General features: G+C 46.5%; 1 protein-coding gene across 1 annotated transcript in view; it reads right to left on the bottom strand.

The window, feature by feature from the left end:
- The window catches only part of LOC119402350 (chorion peroxidase), a 52,505-nt gene extending 41,248 nt beyond the window's left edge, over positions 1-11,257 (bottom strand). Inside the window, exons 1-5 of the mRNA XM_037669497.2 lie at positions 10,969-11,257; positions 4,840-4,923; positions 4,038-4,286; positions 1,602-1,745; positions 667-793 (exon numbers count right to left, since the gene is read on the bottom strand). Coding sequence (XP_037525425.1) covers positions 667-793; positions 1,602-1,745; positions 4,038-4,286; positions 4,840-4,915 — 596 coding nt within the window. The 5' untranslated portion in view covers positions 4,916-4,923; positions 10,969-11,257. The remainder of the gene's footprint in view (positions 1-666; positions 794-1,601; positions 1,746-4,037; positions 4,287-4,839; positions 4,924-10,968) is intronic.
- Between the last annotated feature and the right edge of the window lie 5,565 nt (positions 11,258-16,822).

Genomic DNA, 16,822 nt, shown 5'->3' with positions numbered 1-16,822 from the left:
TACACTAGCCAATAAATAAATCAAAACAAAGAGCTATACAAAATTAAAAAAAGAAGAACACGCATACACCGAAGCGAAATAAAATGTGTGCCATTATAGCAGAAAGGATTATTGAGAAAGTTGACGAATTGTGATCTGGTGCAGGATATTTAGGATAAAACACTGCTCCAGCGAGGCAATTGTGCAGCGTCTAAAAGCCGCAATTAGCGTGCGGTGCAGCAACGAAAAGGTGCAATGGAGCACGAAATCTGTGTAGCTCTTGTTTATGAGGTCAGTGTCACAATGTCACGAATTGGTGTTAAATTGTACGTTATCTCTGCCTGTTCTCGCTGTAGAGTTGACATATAGCTCATATTCCTCGCGCAGGCTTGGCATTGAAAGACTTGGTTTGGTGATGGAACGCATTTTTTATACAATGCACCTTTCCCCATATGTGTGCCTTTGAAACAGTGACATGCACGTATCATGTTTTCCTACCCAATAAATTCGTGCTGAAATTTCGTTCGCTTTTCTACCCTTTTCCTGCACTGACAACATTGTTTCACGATCAAATTTTTTTTTCAATATTCTCGCCCAGGCAAACAAGAGCCAGAGCGTCGTTGACTGTTTCGCCCGAAGTCTTGCTGCGGGGAACTACGTCAACGGCAGTCACGTGGGGGCACGTACCTGCGAGCGAGCTCTCGCGTGGCTTCCAGGCCGATGAGGCCGTCCCTGCCGAGAGACTGTACAATTGGCTTGGAACCGAAGAAGGCAGCGTGCAGCGACGCAGTCGTATGCCGCTTGGCGAAAAGTCCTGAAGTTAGACAGAGTTCGTGGCTAAAAAACATGGCTATATTTCTCAATCGAGTGCGCCGAATGAAGCGTATTAAAAACGGAAGGATATGCTAAGTTTAACCGATTATTTCCCGGACTCTTTGCGTACTATATCCGCGTAAATATGCGTCTAGAGAGCACTCAGTTCGCAGAACTCTTCAATTTTTGAGAACCATTGCGCACTTCACTAAACAAAAGTATTCACCAAAGCCATTCGTATAAAATATCTCCGAGACTTGCCGATGCCCGGTCAAGTCGTGTAGTCAGCTGCCGTGAATAAACAGCACACTTCAACGTTGGCATGTAGTATCTCGGACCAATGACAAATTGATTATAAGCGCAACAAGCACTTGTGAATAAGGCTTTAAGCGCACGGGTTCTCTTGTGGTACGTTGCATAATATGTCACAAAACAACACACCATGTCGCCACACTTATTTAAGCATCGTGGCGTCAAGCAAAGGCTTTGCAGGAGGCACCTGAAAATATTTGTTTTCCTTTTCTTCCCAATAAGCCTCCCCAAAAAGAGTCTTTGTGTGCGTTTTCATTAAGACATTTATACGAGTACACCTAACTCAGTATACCAAAGTGTACGCAGTTAGGCACGACAAAGTATACCAGCTTGTCACGATCATGATTGACAAATAAATTCAGCTTTCGAGTCTATTTCCAAGATTGCGAACGACTACAGTGACTACTGAACGTGGGCTAACTTGTGACAGCGGTGAAAATAAAGGTGTTGGTTGACCTTCCACCAGCTGCCAATGAAACGTGGCGCTCTGTACTTACCGTCATTCAGCAAAGCTCTCTCGGCGTCTTCGATTCCACGGACGACACTCAGACTTGCTCTTCCAGCGATGTCTAAATCGTCCTGGGAGATTTTTGGCACAGCTACTCTTCGTCCAATCACAGTCACGGGTCGACTTACAGGACCTACGTGGAAATCAATGTACGCTCTTAGCTGAGAATATTCAACTATACACTGAGAGATAACGTTTTTTTTTCTCTTTATTTGATTTTGTTTGTAGGGGGCTCGGTGTGTGTCATATTTTAGTGGTTTATTCCTAAAAGGAAGCTGAAGGTTCCATCAGAAAATGGCTAAACGGCAGCCATATCAGCGGGTTGCAAAAAGAGCTCGCAGTTCGATGATCAAGTGGCGTAATTCTGCAGCACATAAATAAATCGAAAGAAATGAAAGCTATTTCTTAGCTCGACCTTCAATTAAACTGCAGCCTCTGAGAGAACGAGAAGGTTATTTGCTGAAAGTCAATGGGGCAAGTGAAATGAAGCACCTGCCGCAAACGCATATGCTACGCACCGCCGCGCAGTGGCTATGCTACGGCACTGCCTAGATAATGGATTCCAGTCTACTTTATCCGAGACAATCGCAGACAAACCGGACTCTGAAATAGTTCTCAGTTTGTGACCTTCTGTGTATGCGCAGCGAACGCCGCTATGCGGGGGCGCGTATCAGTTGTTCTCTGTTTCCTATATATTCTTTTCCTCCCCTTTCCCCCCTGCCCCCGTTAGGGCAGCGAAGCCGATGTAACCTTGTTCTTCCTTTGCCTTTTAGGTCGGGGTAAAATATGTTATTGACAGTAAAAAATAACCATTCGTTTCAATGTCAGCTCCTCTAAGATGGAATGAAACTGTTGGCAACTAGACTCCCTAGCAAGTGAAGTTTAAAGCGAGAGTTTCGCTCATGAGATTTATACTGCTGGTGATGCAGTTTCGTGGTATACTATCAATCATGTTCATTTACACAGTAGGCTACAAACTTCCTTATAGAGTTTACCGCACGAGAGGTATATATGACTACAACCTGGTGGAACTTATCGGCATAAAACTGTGCGACAGTCTGTCATTTGAAGTAAAACGAGGCAAAAATATAACACACGCGCTAAAAATAATATTACTAATTTCAAGTATTATCACTGCAGCAGCTCTGAAATGTTCATTTTATGAGCACGCTCATGACCAGCACTTAGACGGGTTTTTTTTCCCTTTTCGTTGAGCAACACGACTATGAATTGATGTTTTTTTTTTTGCTTTTTTACAATAAGGTTAGAATTGAGATAAAGCTTTCGTTTGTTAACTGACTACTCTCCATCACTGTTATAATAAAAGTTTTCGTGCATTTTAATCCTCAATGTATGTTTGTTGCTATTTGAGCATGCACGCAATCATATGTTATTAATTTAGATAACTGCTAATTGTGGTTTTTGAAGCCACACCACTACTAGCCGTCGGTTATAAATAGGAACGCGTACAGAGTGTGAATACATTTGTATTAAATTTCTCAAATACTTCGAAGTGAAGAAAGCAAGCGAACTTGCCTCTTGAGTAGGTTTCTTCGTAGCGCGAATAAAAGACATGACAAATGAAGACACACGGACACACAGGGCGCTATCGCGTCCCTCGTTCTCTCTTGATATGGCAAAGCATTCTTGAGCGGCAAGCACGTGCAGTTATAAAAAAGCAAAGAACGAATCATTCCAACTTATCCACTGTGTGTTTGCCGCAGTGTAACGCGACCTTGCTCTCAAAATGTGATGTCAAACTTCACTCGTAATGTTTAATTTAAACATATCGAATGATGTTAACAGATGCAAGTGAGAGGTCTTAATTACCACTGCAATTTCTCCACATGTGCGCTTAGACGACTGCCGAGCAGACGGGAATTGGCCATTTTTTGAAGTTACAGCGTCGTTGACTGAATACGAGAAATGGAAAGGTACGTGATAATTTATATTGACCAAGTCCAGGTAAGTATTGTAAAACTGTACAAATAATCAATGGACTGCTGTTTAAGAAAACGAAATTAAGTAGTATACAAATAACGAGCATCAGAAGAAAATACTTTTATTTTGAGATTTTCTACAGACAGAAACGCGTGGATCGGCCTTTTATACATTCTCTTCAAGTGCTCTCCCTCTTACTGGGCGTATGTACACCGTAGTCAGGGCGATGTGGAAACTGTGGCGCTGCTAAGCCAGTGAGGTTGAAAGCACGAGCTCTGCTTATGAGCTTTATGGTGTCGGGCGCGCAGTGTGGGAGCAGTTTCACATTTTACTGTCAATTCTGGTCACTTGCGTGGTATTCTACAAACCGGCTTATAAAATAGAGTGTACTTACAAGCTAGTTTCTATAAGAGACACACGTGCGAAAGGAAGATTCCCCCCCCCCCCCCCCCCCACTAAAACCTATGCAATTTGTCTCACTCACTCTGTCCCGATGCTGCTGGTGTGTCGAGAGGACAGCAAACGTGAGGCCCCACGCCGCAAGGAGAGCTTGCGATGTCCTCGATCGCGTTGAACTGGAACACGCAGTGGCTCAGGGCTTGACAGACGCCCGGCTGACCAGATGATGTTTGACAGTCCGAGTTTGGGCGTCCGGCCGCGGCTACCTGTCTCTGACTCTGTTGGGCTTGGCCACGAGACTGGTTGCGGGACTGGTTGCGGCCTCCACCTTGTCCTGCACCCCATCAATCGAGAAAGCCACGCTCGGTGCGCGAAAAGCTTTTGAGCTTATAGGTACCCACCATGCATGGCGGTATGACCGACAAAAAAAAAAAGAAGATAGCTAGGCCACGAAATACAGGCACTATTTTTTATAAAGTGGCTACGGATTAAATCATGTATGCCGCTTCTCTGAATAAAGCCATAAATAGGGGATCATTTATATTGCCTGTATGCAGATGGCTTTGAACGCTAGCAGAATTTTCAAAAACAAGCAGTATATAGAAAGCTCTAGCTCGAAATGGGCAGCGCACTCTGTCCTGCAGATGTAGATACCAAGCCAGGACGCTGGACCAGAGTCATGCCTTGGTGAGTGCAATTCGCGATTGTGGTCCACGACTATCCTTATTATGCGAACGAGTGGACTTGGACAACCTATCTGCTTCTTTTACACGCCGTGTATATTCGCGAAGGTGGCAGATGGAGGCAAATAAAAGCTATTGCCTAAAGTGGCCCAAGATCATTCGACCCAATGCCTGAAGACGTAACGGGACCACAAAGTGGCATACCTCTCCTCCGTTGCGCCCAGCTCGGGTCAGCCAGGACAAGCAGCGCCAGGACAGCGGCCAAGAGCAGGGCCCGCATCTTGGTGCCTGCAGAAAGCGGGGCAGCACGTGCGCTCAGAAGCCCCACTGGCACTGCACCCCGACCTTTGGTAGCCAGCAGCCCTGGCAAGAGACGCCGTACACTTCCGATGGAAGTCGGCTGAATCCTCGGGTTTCACCCGATAAGCATGCAGCGTGCACGTCTTCCGCAGCGCAGAGCGGGTGCGGCACGCTCCACCGGCGCAGATACCGACGCGCTCTTCCGCAATGCACCACAGCTTCAGGGTCAACAGCGTAACGCCGAAAGGGACACGTGCGTGGCGGCAGAGGCCAGCCGTTCACGCGGATGCCTTTTACAGGAAAGTGACACGGATACGAACGAACCGCTTGTGCGGGCGAGCTCCCTCAAGGTCTTATCGCACTAACACGCGAAGCCAAAGCTGCTTCGAGACTTTTTCTCCTCGTCTCGCCTTCCCCTAGTTTGTCTTCCATCGCGCTAAACAGCGCTTGCTGCTGATACCAAGCAAACAGAAACGAAACACAACATGTCGGCCCGCCCACCGACGACTAATTGGGGAAGATTAATTTTTCAGTGCTCACGCGCACATTCCGTCATTCGTAGCAACGTTTAATGAACGGGGACAAAATGAGACGTTTGCTTCTCACTTGCTTCTCCATCATGCGAAATATGTCATCGGAAGCTTCTCATGAATTCTGCTGTCGAGAAAGACGGGCGAGAGGCCACTGCGGCGGTCACTAGGGGAGGAGCGCGGTGTATCCCACGAAAACGGACTCGGTGCATGCTTGGGAGAGTTGCTTTCCCGTATGCTTTGAACGGTAACCTCGCGTAAAAGGTCGGGGACCGGAAAGAAAAAAAGACCCTTTCTCGTTCCCGCCTATTACGTGTTCTTAACAGCGACGCTTTTTAAGCCGGCCCGTAAAAACTTTGGTGTGTACAATGTGTACAAAAAACTGCTATCATCATGAACTGGCGCGCGCTCCCTTTATTCTCTTTACAGTGAAGCCGTTTAAGCTATCGGTAAGTTGTGCTCCATCGGGCAAAACTCAGCTGGCTATGCACCACAGCAATTGGGCAATCCCCACTACCGAGTACAGCAGGTGCGAGCGTTAAACGAAAGCTCTGCTCGGTTATGCCAAACTGGTTAACATCCCTGTCTTTCCTCTCTCCCGTTTTCCTTCCTTCCTTCCTTCTGCTCGGTGAAGTGGAGCACGTGAAAGAGAGAGAGAGAGAGAAAGAAGGAGATAAAAAAGAAAGAGAAAAAAGTCAGTTTCGCCGCAACGGCAAAGCAATGATTGCGATAGCAATAAATTGTAATGTAACGCGAAGAACGGAAAGCAGCTCGAAATTGCCAGCGCATCGCTCGAGCCCAAAGGACGCACGGAAAGAACGTACACAGGACGAGCGCGAACTTATGCATCACAGCTCGACACTTGAAGCGCACTGCTCAAACATAAAGCAGGACGCACGAAACAAACGAACAGGTACACACAAGACGAGTGCGAACTAATTGTCACAGTTGTTACTTATTTCTGTTTGAACAGCGCGCTCCTTTCGCAAACGCGGCCGCTGCAGCGAGCGAAGCGAAGCACCCCACCGGCCGCCCCTTCTTTCCTTGAGATAAGCGCACGAAAGCGACGACGCCCTGTAGAGCGAACAGCAACGGAGTTCGCAGGGGCGGGGCGACGATCGTTAAAGCGCGCAACACGCGCGCACGTCGCGCCATCTATGTGGCCACTAAGAAAGCATGCCGAATTACATGGTGTATATAAATAGCTCGCCGTTAGTCGGCTGAGAGACGGTGCTGTCGTGGCCTAACGTCTAACGCGGCGGGCTGCAAAGCGAGAGGTCGCCCGTTCGATTCCGCGCGTCGGAAAGAATTTCTTAACTATTTTTCTTTGTGGCCTTTCTATATATATACATACTTATACATATACGGTGAATGACGGCGACGGGGACGGACATTTTCCAGCCGAGACTGTCCATATAATTGCTATCGCAATAAAAAAAGATGGCGAAGCTTGCACTAAGTCGCGCAAGGCTTGAAACAGCGAAGCTGGACGATTCTGAAGTATAACAAAACAGTCAATAACCTAGAAACAACCTAACTAGCTAAAGGCCAGCAACGACCTAGAAGCAACCTAGAAAACAACATAGCTAAGAGCCTAGCAGCTACCTAGAAACAACCTAGCATCAACTAGCTAAAGCCTAGCAACAACCTACAAGCAACCAGATTAGGCTTCAAAATTGTCAAGCTTCGCTCTTTCAAGCCTTGCGCGACTTAGTGCAAGCTTCGATATTTTTTTTCGCTATGAAGTTATTAAATCATTTTGGAAGCTTTGGAAGTAACACTGACAAGAGATGACCTCACTTAATCGCGTGAAATTCAAAAAATGTATTATAGTAATGAGCAATCTGATACCCCGCCTAATCAATAAACAAACCCCCGATGAGATGACACTATTTCGAGCTTCCACAAGATTGCGAGATTTTCTATTGGTGTGTATATTTTAATTTAGCAAATATTCACGTGTCTTCATCGCGAACCGTTTTTGCTTTGACACGAACTTTAACGAACACATATCATTTGTGGTGCAGTGATTTCGCTCGCTTACCGAGCTGCATGGAACCATTGTTTCGGTGCGACACGAGACTTGCAAGGGTAATTGACCATCGAGATCTTATGTTATAGCGTTGTTGCTCCATAAAAACTGCTAGTTCAAATACTTGTTTAAATATGTGAGCTATTCAAGCTACAACAACGCATCATCTTTCGTTGTGTCTAACTGAAAGATCGGGTATGCGTTTGAGCTCTGATTGCATCTTTTACATGTCTACGCAGAGTACTGCGAGCGTGTGGGGAACATGGATTTCGGAATGATGATACTGCGATATTATATATCGCGTTATTTGTTTCTTCCCTGCTGTAGCACTAAGGCCATCAGAAACTTGCTAACGGGTCGCTTCATCTACATATCTAGCAACAGTAAAAACAAAAAAAAAAAGCTTCGCCCCTGATCAAGATGCTCCGGAAACACAACTGAAGACTAAAAAATTTCAATAAGTAGGGCGACCTGTCTGCCTTCTAATAAATTCGCTCTGTCTATCTATCAATAATGAGGAGTATATCCGCATTTGCTCGCGCACATCTAGACAAATGAAGTGCAGAGTAGTACTTCGACGGTCGTCGCGACCGACAAGTTAGGTGATACGCCGCGTGCGGCACAAAATACCCTATTCTTTCATTCATTGCGCCGTTCTCAGGATATTGTTTACAATAGGCAGTGGGTAGGCAGTGGAAAATCCTGTGGAGGTTCTTTGGGTGCCATCATTTCTGTCACTCGGTCGTTTTGTCCGGTTGTATCGCGGCCCCCTTTAAACGGAATAGCCGCGACGGCGCACATTATGTCTATCCTTTTCTTTCGGTCTACCTCGTAGAAAATACGTAATAGAGCCCATCAAGCAAATAGCGTGTTCAGTGTATTGCGTCCAGGAAACTCCCCAGACTGCCGCGAAATAGCGGTGGCCGCCTATGTCCATACATTTTTTTTTCTTGCCTCCTCTTTTTTCTTTCTTAGTTTATACCTATGGACCGGTCTGGCTGAAAACAAGATAGTTTTCTTGCTTCAGTTTGTATATTTTATACAGTCTTGCCTCTCACCTGCGTCTCCTATTTCATCGACCGTACAACTACGACGTTGTAGGCTGGATAGATCAGCGAATTCTTGACTGAGGCAAATAATATCAGAAAAAAAGAAAAGGATGACGAAGCTCCTAGGCGCAGTGATTTAGTCGAAAAATGGTCTGCTCAATTATGTATACCGACCGAGTGAAGCGTGAACACCAGCATACTTATAAGGCTCACGAAATCTTCATTCTTTGACTACGCACGTTAAATTATTCAATTTGGTTGCGCTCGGAAAACGATGCATTAACATAGCGTAAAAAAAAAAAAATAAACGTTTCCTGCAAATCCTGTGGGCCCTTTGACCATATGGTTGACTGTAGCTCGTAAGCTTTGGCGATGCTTGTTAACATATGGCACTTTGCCATAGAGATTGTGGGGCCAATGCTGGCTTCCCCAACTGTAGTATCGTGGTTGTCGGGCGCCGGCTGTGTCTTGACGTCCGATGATTATCGTAACGACCTGGTCTGATATCTTCTGTACATAATTACTCGTTCAAGTATTTTTTTGTCGTATGAATTTTTTTTTTCATTGGCGCCTTCATTTCATTGGCGCTTTCTTGTTATTCAAGAGACACTTACATTAACTTCGTTAACCAAATGAACAAAGAAAATAACCTTTCTTTCCACATTAGAATGAATGGACAACTTTATCAGTCCCTGTTTAAAGGGAATGGGGCAATATTACAGAGGGCGGGGGGGGGGGGGGGGGGGGGGAGGAAATACTTGAAGTGGTCCTCCTCTATACCCTCTCAGCCCACTCCAGGAGGATGGCCTCGTGAACGTCGGGCCTCGAGCTGCGCAATGCAGCCTGCCACTGCTACTCACTAGAAATTAAGTGTTTCAGGGAAGGGGGAAGAGGGTGCTCAGGGCAGCGACACACGATGTGAAATGTCTTCACGACGCGCTCAGTGACAAACCGCGCCTGCAGTTCAGCCATTAATGTCCCTAATTTCCTCAAGCTTATTCGTCAAAATAATGCGAATTTTGAGAGGGAAAGTTGTACACCCTCGACGTGGTGCTGCTAGTTGCGTTTTAGGAGCGGTACCAAACGAGTGTTTATAATGTTTGTTTTCTACGTTAACGTGTGTATTGTGCCCTTGGAAAAGAAAAATCACTGACTAGACACACGTGCCAAGAAGACCTCGCGGGAAATGTGTTTCCCGCTAGTCCTTGTCGCAATGATTTCTCAATGTCTTGAAAAAACGTGCAGTTGGTTCTACCGAAGGGGGCAGCCTCCTTCGCTCAGGAATACCTCCATCGGGCTCATCTACTTCGATGTAAAATACATCTCTTTAGTGTAAGTTAACGGAATGAATTTTATGACACTGCGTAGTACTATGCCTAAGGGTAGGCTTTAGAACATAGAATATATATCCTTCAGAAACAGTATTTCTTATGTAGCGATTCCGCTCAAAGTGAGGCCTTTAACTTGGGCTTAAATTTATTCCATGGAATGTACCCATCATTATGCGTAGCGAGTTATTTCGTTGCTTGAGTTACCGGTCAGGACTGTTAAACCGACGGAATGTACGCCGAAACGAGACCTGAATTCAGCCCACACGGTATGCGTGTAATGCATGCATGCGGACTAAATTCAGCTCACCTGGTATACGAGTGCGCTGTAGAGGAACCACAGTACTTGTGCGCAGCATACAGTGCATTATTTGTCTTATTACTTACAAGGTAAATATAAGTGGTGTCATTGCTCCCCCGGAAGAGATAAGAGGCTTGGTTTTAAAACGTAGTGAAAACTTACTATGCAGAACAAAGTCCAGGTGCTCAAACACTTATCGTCACTGACATGGCGTTTCACGAAAAGTTTTGCTTTTGCACCTTCTGTAGCTAAAAAAAGAGGCGCTTTAAGACCTGAATTTATGCCAGAAAATGCGCTATTCTACGAAGCAAACGCGTGTGAAATTACAAACGGCCCCCAATTATTTCCGGCAACGTACCTGCCTGATGCGATGATTTCATGACGCATCTCTCGTAGAACCTATTTGCTTTTGCATTACAGTTATTCCTTTATTACGACAGAATGAAAAATGATACATTTCCGCAAGTCAGATTTTGATTACTGGTCTGTCGTTTAAATGCGATCTTTTACGTTCTTTGATCGGCCACGGAAAATCCTTGGCTGGCATGTGCCAAATATGGTCTATCGAGCGAAGAATAAAAATTGTTTCCACAAAAACGAAATTGCGAAAATGACCCTGGTTTGTGTCGCAGAGAGGCCGCAGCTACCGGATATCCACCCGAACACAGGAACACAGTTTTCGCATAACAGATAGAATAGTTCGCGCTTCGAATTGGCGCGGTTCGTGGCACAATTCCGACACATGGCCTCCTCGGGGCAATTCTTGGGCTCGAGCTAAGCGAGTGGTGCTCACCTGTGTGTGCGTAGACTGGAAGACGAAGAGAGTTTCGGAGTTGCCGCCGACTGAGTCAGGCGGACGACAGAGTCGGCCACTTAGTGTAACCGGCCGATCGTAGAGGAGGAGACTGAAATGAAGACAAAAAGCGGAACCCCAACGAGTTTCACTCCCGACAGCGCCCAGTCGACGAGGCACCCGTCGGAGCCAGGCAAAGGCTCCGTCTGTGTGCCGAGTGTTTCTTGATTTCTGCCCGAGGGGGGATTTACCGCTCTCGCATGGAGCCTTTCCCCTCGAGGCGTCGCACCAATGTGGTCGTCTTCCTTTTTCGTCTCCGCTTATGTTAATGCTTCCAGAGAGAAGAGCAGCATGAGTGGCCGTTTAAGAAAGTGCTTTCTTCCACCTTCACTCCGACACCTCTCGCATGTACCGTACGTCGCTGACGCGCTCGCAAATGATTCCAGGAAAGAAAGCCCACGTTGCGAAATGAACACAGAGATTGCACTTCGTCGAAGGCAACACAGTCTATCCCGTGGTTTCACCTTGCACGCGTTCTCTGTCGTCTACCTCGCCTTTTTTTTTTTTCGTTTTTTGTATATACCTCTCCATACTCATTCGCCTTCTCGTGTGCCGCGTGCTAAGCCCTTGTGCAGCGGAAACACAAATAAAGGAGCTGTCCGTCGAACGGTCAAGGACTCGTGGCCGCAGCAGCGTTTAGCTGGTGCCGCAAGCGCTTCTCTAATGTGGACACAAGCACGCGCGGGCTTATTTGGACGCCCGCCGGGATGCCACGCGCGCTCGCGCCGGCGGCTCCACGGGGCAGGTTCAGGCCAGCGGGGTGCGCCCCCGGTACGATTAATAACAGCTACAGGCCGCTGCAGCCAACACCGGCGCTGCGCATCGGCCTCTTGCGAGCGAGCAGCCCACCGATGGCAGCGGAGACGCGTCTGGCCTCTCAAGGACGATGACGGTTGCCTCCCAAATACAAGTCCGGGAGCAAAAACAGCCACGCGACTTCGAGACACAACGAAACACGCCTCGGCAAACCGGGTGCCGACGCGTACGGCACAGTTGTCTGGGCACAGAGTTCGTTGGACTGAGGAGAGTGAGAAAACGGCAAGCGTTGGATAAACTCAAGGAGACTGACCGAACGACCTACCAGAAATGCTGTCAACTCTTGGGGAGCTGATACGAAAGCCCACATACCTGTATTATGACGAGCACGTGGCTTAATGGACATTGTGCGATAGCTCAGGGGAAATGGTGCCCTCTTGTGAGCATGAGGCTTCAGGTTCGATTCCGAGTTGTGGTGGTCACATTATGGTAAGGGCGGTATAACAAGCGCCTTTACAGCGATTAATGGTAACAATTGTTGTGTTTAAACCTCCCGAAACCATGATATGATTTTGAGAGGCGTGCAGGGCTCCGGAAATTTCGACCACCTGGGGTTCTTTAAGGTGCACCTAAATCTAAGTACACGGGCATCTACCATTTTCTCCTCCATCGACTATATGGAGATAAAGTTGCTCATTATATGATATCGTGTGGCCGAATTTAAACTCTCATCTCCCATAGCCGTACATACGATTTAATATTTAATATCTCAATAATTATTATGAAAGGCATTTGATAAGAGTCGTTCACCGTGTGCCAATTGTCAGGGCGCACATGGGCTTCTTTACACACTAATATTTATTTCAACGTCGATATATACATATATATTACGGCGAGATGCGAGAGGCCGGGGCACATAGATATAGGGGCGCGTAAAAGAACCCCAAGTGGTCGAAATTTCCGAGGCCATCCACTACGGAGTGTCTCATTATCATATCGTGCTTTTGACCCGTGAAACCCGAGAAATTAGCAGCTAAGCTGTTTAAGCTGTCGGTAACTTGTGCTCCGTCGTAAAACAAAAAAGCTATCATCATCATGAACCGGTACGCGTTCTCTTCATTCTCTTTACATTGAAGCTGTTTAGCTATCGGTAACTTGTGCTTCGTCGCGCAAAGCTCCTCAGGTGGGTATGCGCCACAGGAATTAGGCAAGCCTCACTACCGTGTACAGCAGGTGCGAGTGTCAAGCGAAAACGAACACGTGAAAAAAAGAGAGAGAGAAAGAGATAGAAAATAGAGAGTAAGAGAGAGAGAAAGAAAGAGGAAGAGAAAAGGGAGAGAAATACAGGGAATAAAGACATAAAAAGATCAAAAGACAGAGAAACATAGACAGAAAGAGAGAGATATACAGAGGCAGGAATAGAAAGAAAGAGAAATCGATAAATAGAGACAGTCAGAGAGAGAGAAAGGAATATAGAAAGAGCGGGAACGAGATCGAAATAGATAGAGTGCGAAAGAAAGAAATAGAAAGAAACTGATAAGAAAAGAGATACAAGAAACAGAGAGAAGGAGAAAGAATAGCAATAATATCTGGTGCTTTACGTCCCAAAACCACGATATGATTATGAGAGACGCCGTAGTGGAGGCCTCCGGAAATGTCACCATCTGGTGCTCTTTAACGTGCACTGACATCGCACAGTACACGGGCCTCTAGCATTTCGCCTCCATCGAAATGTCCACGCCGCGGCCGGGATCGAAACCGCGACCTTCGGGTCAGCAGCCGAGCGCCATAACCCCTGCTCCACCGCGGCGGACAGAGAAAGATAAAGGAAGGAAGGCCTCTGCTCCTCCTTCAAGCTTGGCAGCACTCGTGCGAAGCTGCCATAATTTTTATTATATTTATCACATCTCATTTATCAGTGTCAAGGGTATTTAAAGCTCTTTTGAAGCGTTGCTCCGACGTTTTCCGTAACGAATTCGGTATTAAGTGCATTAAGCATGCAGTTGTGTAATACCTGTCACTCTGTTCGGTCGTATTATTCTCCACATAGCATAAAGCCGACGAATGATGCACAAAATTATGTCCGCATACTGTCGTGTGTATATAAGATACTGAATGGACTGCTCCACTATTGCTGGGCATTCAAATGTCGTCCGTTCATGAATGAAAAAAAAAAAAAAAGTGCGCCAATAATTGTTTTCACACGTGAATGCTGCTGCTCTCAACAGGCACGCGACCCCTGGGCTCACCGTGTGCTTACTGAGAGCGCGTTGCATGCAGGTAATGCTAGTTGTGCGTTATCATGGAACAGTTACATGTGCTCTCTATTACACCTGTGCGATAAAAACTCAGTGCGGCGTTCGTCCAGAAATTTCGTGCAAATTCGATGATGTTCGTCTGCAGATCCGCTCTTACGTGCTTAGATGGCACCTTAATAGGCGAGTTTCAGTTACATGATCATTTCCTCCACGTGTTCGTGGGCGTGGTTTACTTCACGGCCTTATACACAGCCATGTTACTGAAGCTTTGTGGAGGATGTGCCGCGGTGGCTGAACGGTTGCGCCATCAAGGGGGCGGACATTTCGTGAGTCCGTGCTTGCTGCGGTGCGGTAGAAACTCTGGTTTATTAATGGACTGTCCCCAATACAGTAAGCAGCAGAAAGCACTTTACACAGAAACCATACACTTGAACTGTACACGTGCCACAACGAATGGAATTATCTTTCCCGCGGTCATGTAACCAAATGTGATCGAGTATAGGGGGCTCTTCCATCATTTACGAAGGCGAGAAAAATCTACACTCCTGATAACAGTTTAATATTTTGTTCTAATATTTATGCTAACATGCGTACCTTATGCCGGACATTCAGGGCTTCCCGTTTAATGTTGTTTAATTGTTGTTTTGTTTTACGCTTTCTTGCTGTGTTCTACAGTTTCTTGTTGTTGTTTTTTTTCTTTTAGAACCTGAAGGACGTTAGCGGTAAGCTCTCTTCGTCATATCTCTTCGTCATATTCGTTTTTGTTATATGTCTGCACACCGCATGATTTGCGACAAGACAAGAGTACAAGACGTATACGGCATCTGCCTATACATACATGCCGCTTCTAGGTGTGGACCAACTACATAGAGAACAACTCATTAAAGTGCATGAAAGCGTGGACTCGCAGAATTGTTTTATCTTTGCCTTTGCGTTCGTCTTCCTAAATTGTACGAAATGAACACGGAGAGGTGTATGCGCGTCGCAAGCCGGTTTGTCTGCGTGAATAGCAGGATACCCAGTGGTCCGTTGTATAACCTTCTTTGGGCCATGGAGCAACGCATCGCAAAGTGAACTGCTCTGAAGGCTTCAATTTATGATTCCTCGTAGATATAGTGGCAGCGTCGGAGATAGTGGCGGCGTTATGTTTTTGATACGTCATCCGACGCCGTCAAGGAACTCATAGGGCTCGTTCACACAGCCGTCAAACGCTCCGTCACGTCACCGTCACGGCACCGATTTCCGTCAGGGGAGAGGATTTCCGAGAACGTTTTCTCCGGAAAAACCGGTTGACGGCGACGTAGAGCAGTGCTCTACGTTTCCGTCGCCGGCACGGGGACGGAGCCCCGCCCCTAGAAAACGGACCAATCAGAAGTTTACGTTTGGAGTTCCGAGTTCTGAGAAGAGCCACGCGTCTAGCATACGGCCCCCAGGTCCGTGGCCTTGCAACACTGAACGCGCGCCTGACTGAATGGGCCATAAAACGGGGGGGACAAGTGGTTGTTTTTTTTTGTGTGTGTTTGTGGTGCGAGGAGGAGAGCCCAGCGGAGTCGGGAGAGCGCCAGCGAACCGTGCATCAGTCGGTCAACACTGCACAAAAACGTGCTGCTGTCGACGCTGCAACCGCCGTCGTCTGTTCGTACACTACTACGTCGCGTCTGCTGTACGTTTTTTTGACGTGACGGTGACGCGACGGGTGGTTTGACGGCTGTGTGAACGAGCACATACAGCAATCGTTCCGTCACTCTACAACAACGAAACGTCGACGCGCGTACTTTCCATTCTCTTCTCGTTTTCTGTTATATTTATACTAACATCTGCGGCTTCCTTCCATAGCGTGAACTCAAAGCTAACGTAATTTAATCATCCATCAGCAACATACTGATAGTATATGAAGCTTCGCTGAACGATAACGTTTCGGACGCCTAAATCTTAACTGATCTACTCGAATTCCATCTAACTATCGAAAAGGGTCTCCGAGCTGTGGGTCTGTTGTACACCATGCTCTGTTGTACACGTCACATCCGACATTGGATCATTATGGCTCATTTGTCACACTCCACCCGTAGACAAACGCCAAGGTGCACAACCTTGGCGTTTGTCATAGGCCACCGCAGACTAACCCAGAATTCTGTGGGCATCTAAACAATAGCCTAAAAGTTGCTGCCACTAACCCAAATGCGCGCATCCTTCTTTTCGGTGGCTTCATTTACCTGGACGTTGAATGGCAGAATCTGGGTACTTACTCATTGACTTGTCATGCAGTGGCTAAGAACTTCATTGATGTATGTTGAAATTTTAACCTCAGTCAGCTAGTCTTGAAACCAACGTGCATTACGCAACAAACCGCAAGAATCCTAGATCTAATGCTAACTAATATCCCTATGAATCTGACATCTATCAGTTACTCTCAGAAATGAGCCTCCATAAAATCCCACATTCTCTATTCTCATTGAATTGCGCTTCAAAGCACACATCCGCGAAAACAATATGGCTTCACGATATGGGGAACTGCGATGCGATAACGGAAGATCTTGACACCTGCTTTTCTGTGTACGAATCCATGTTTTACGCTCACAGCATTCGTGAACACTGCTCGATTTTTAAAAACACATCAAATCTGATCACTAACATGTTTATCCCGAAGGTCACCTTTCATGCTAATTACAATAAGCCATGGTTTACTACACATCTAGAATGACTAGAAAACAAAAAGAGAAACGGTTGTTCCGTTCGCCCAAATGTAGCGAGACTCAGATCAGTTGTGAACAAAAAAATGC

The sequence above is a fragment of the Rhipicephalus sanguineus genome, chromosome 1, assembly GCF_013339695.2.
Source record: "Rhipicephalus sanguineus isolate Rsan-2018 chromosome 1, BIME_Rsan_1.4, whole genome shotgun sequence".
Taxonomy (NCBI): Eukaryota; Metazoa; Arthropoda; class Arachnida; order Ixodida; family Ixodidae; genus Rhipicephalus; species Rhipicephalus sanguineus.
Note: the sequence above shows the minus strand (reverse complement) of the source record. Positions and strands in the feature narration are given on the sequence as shown.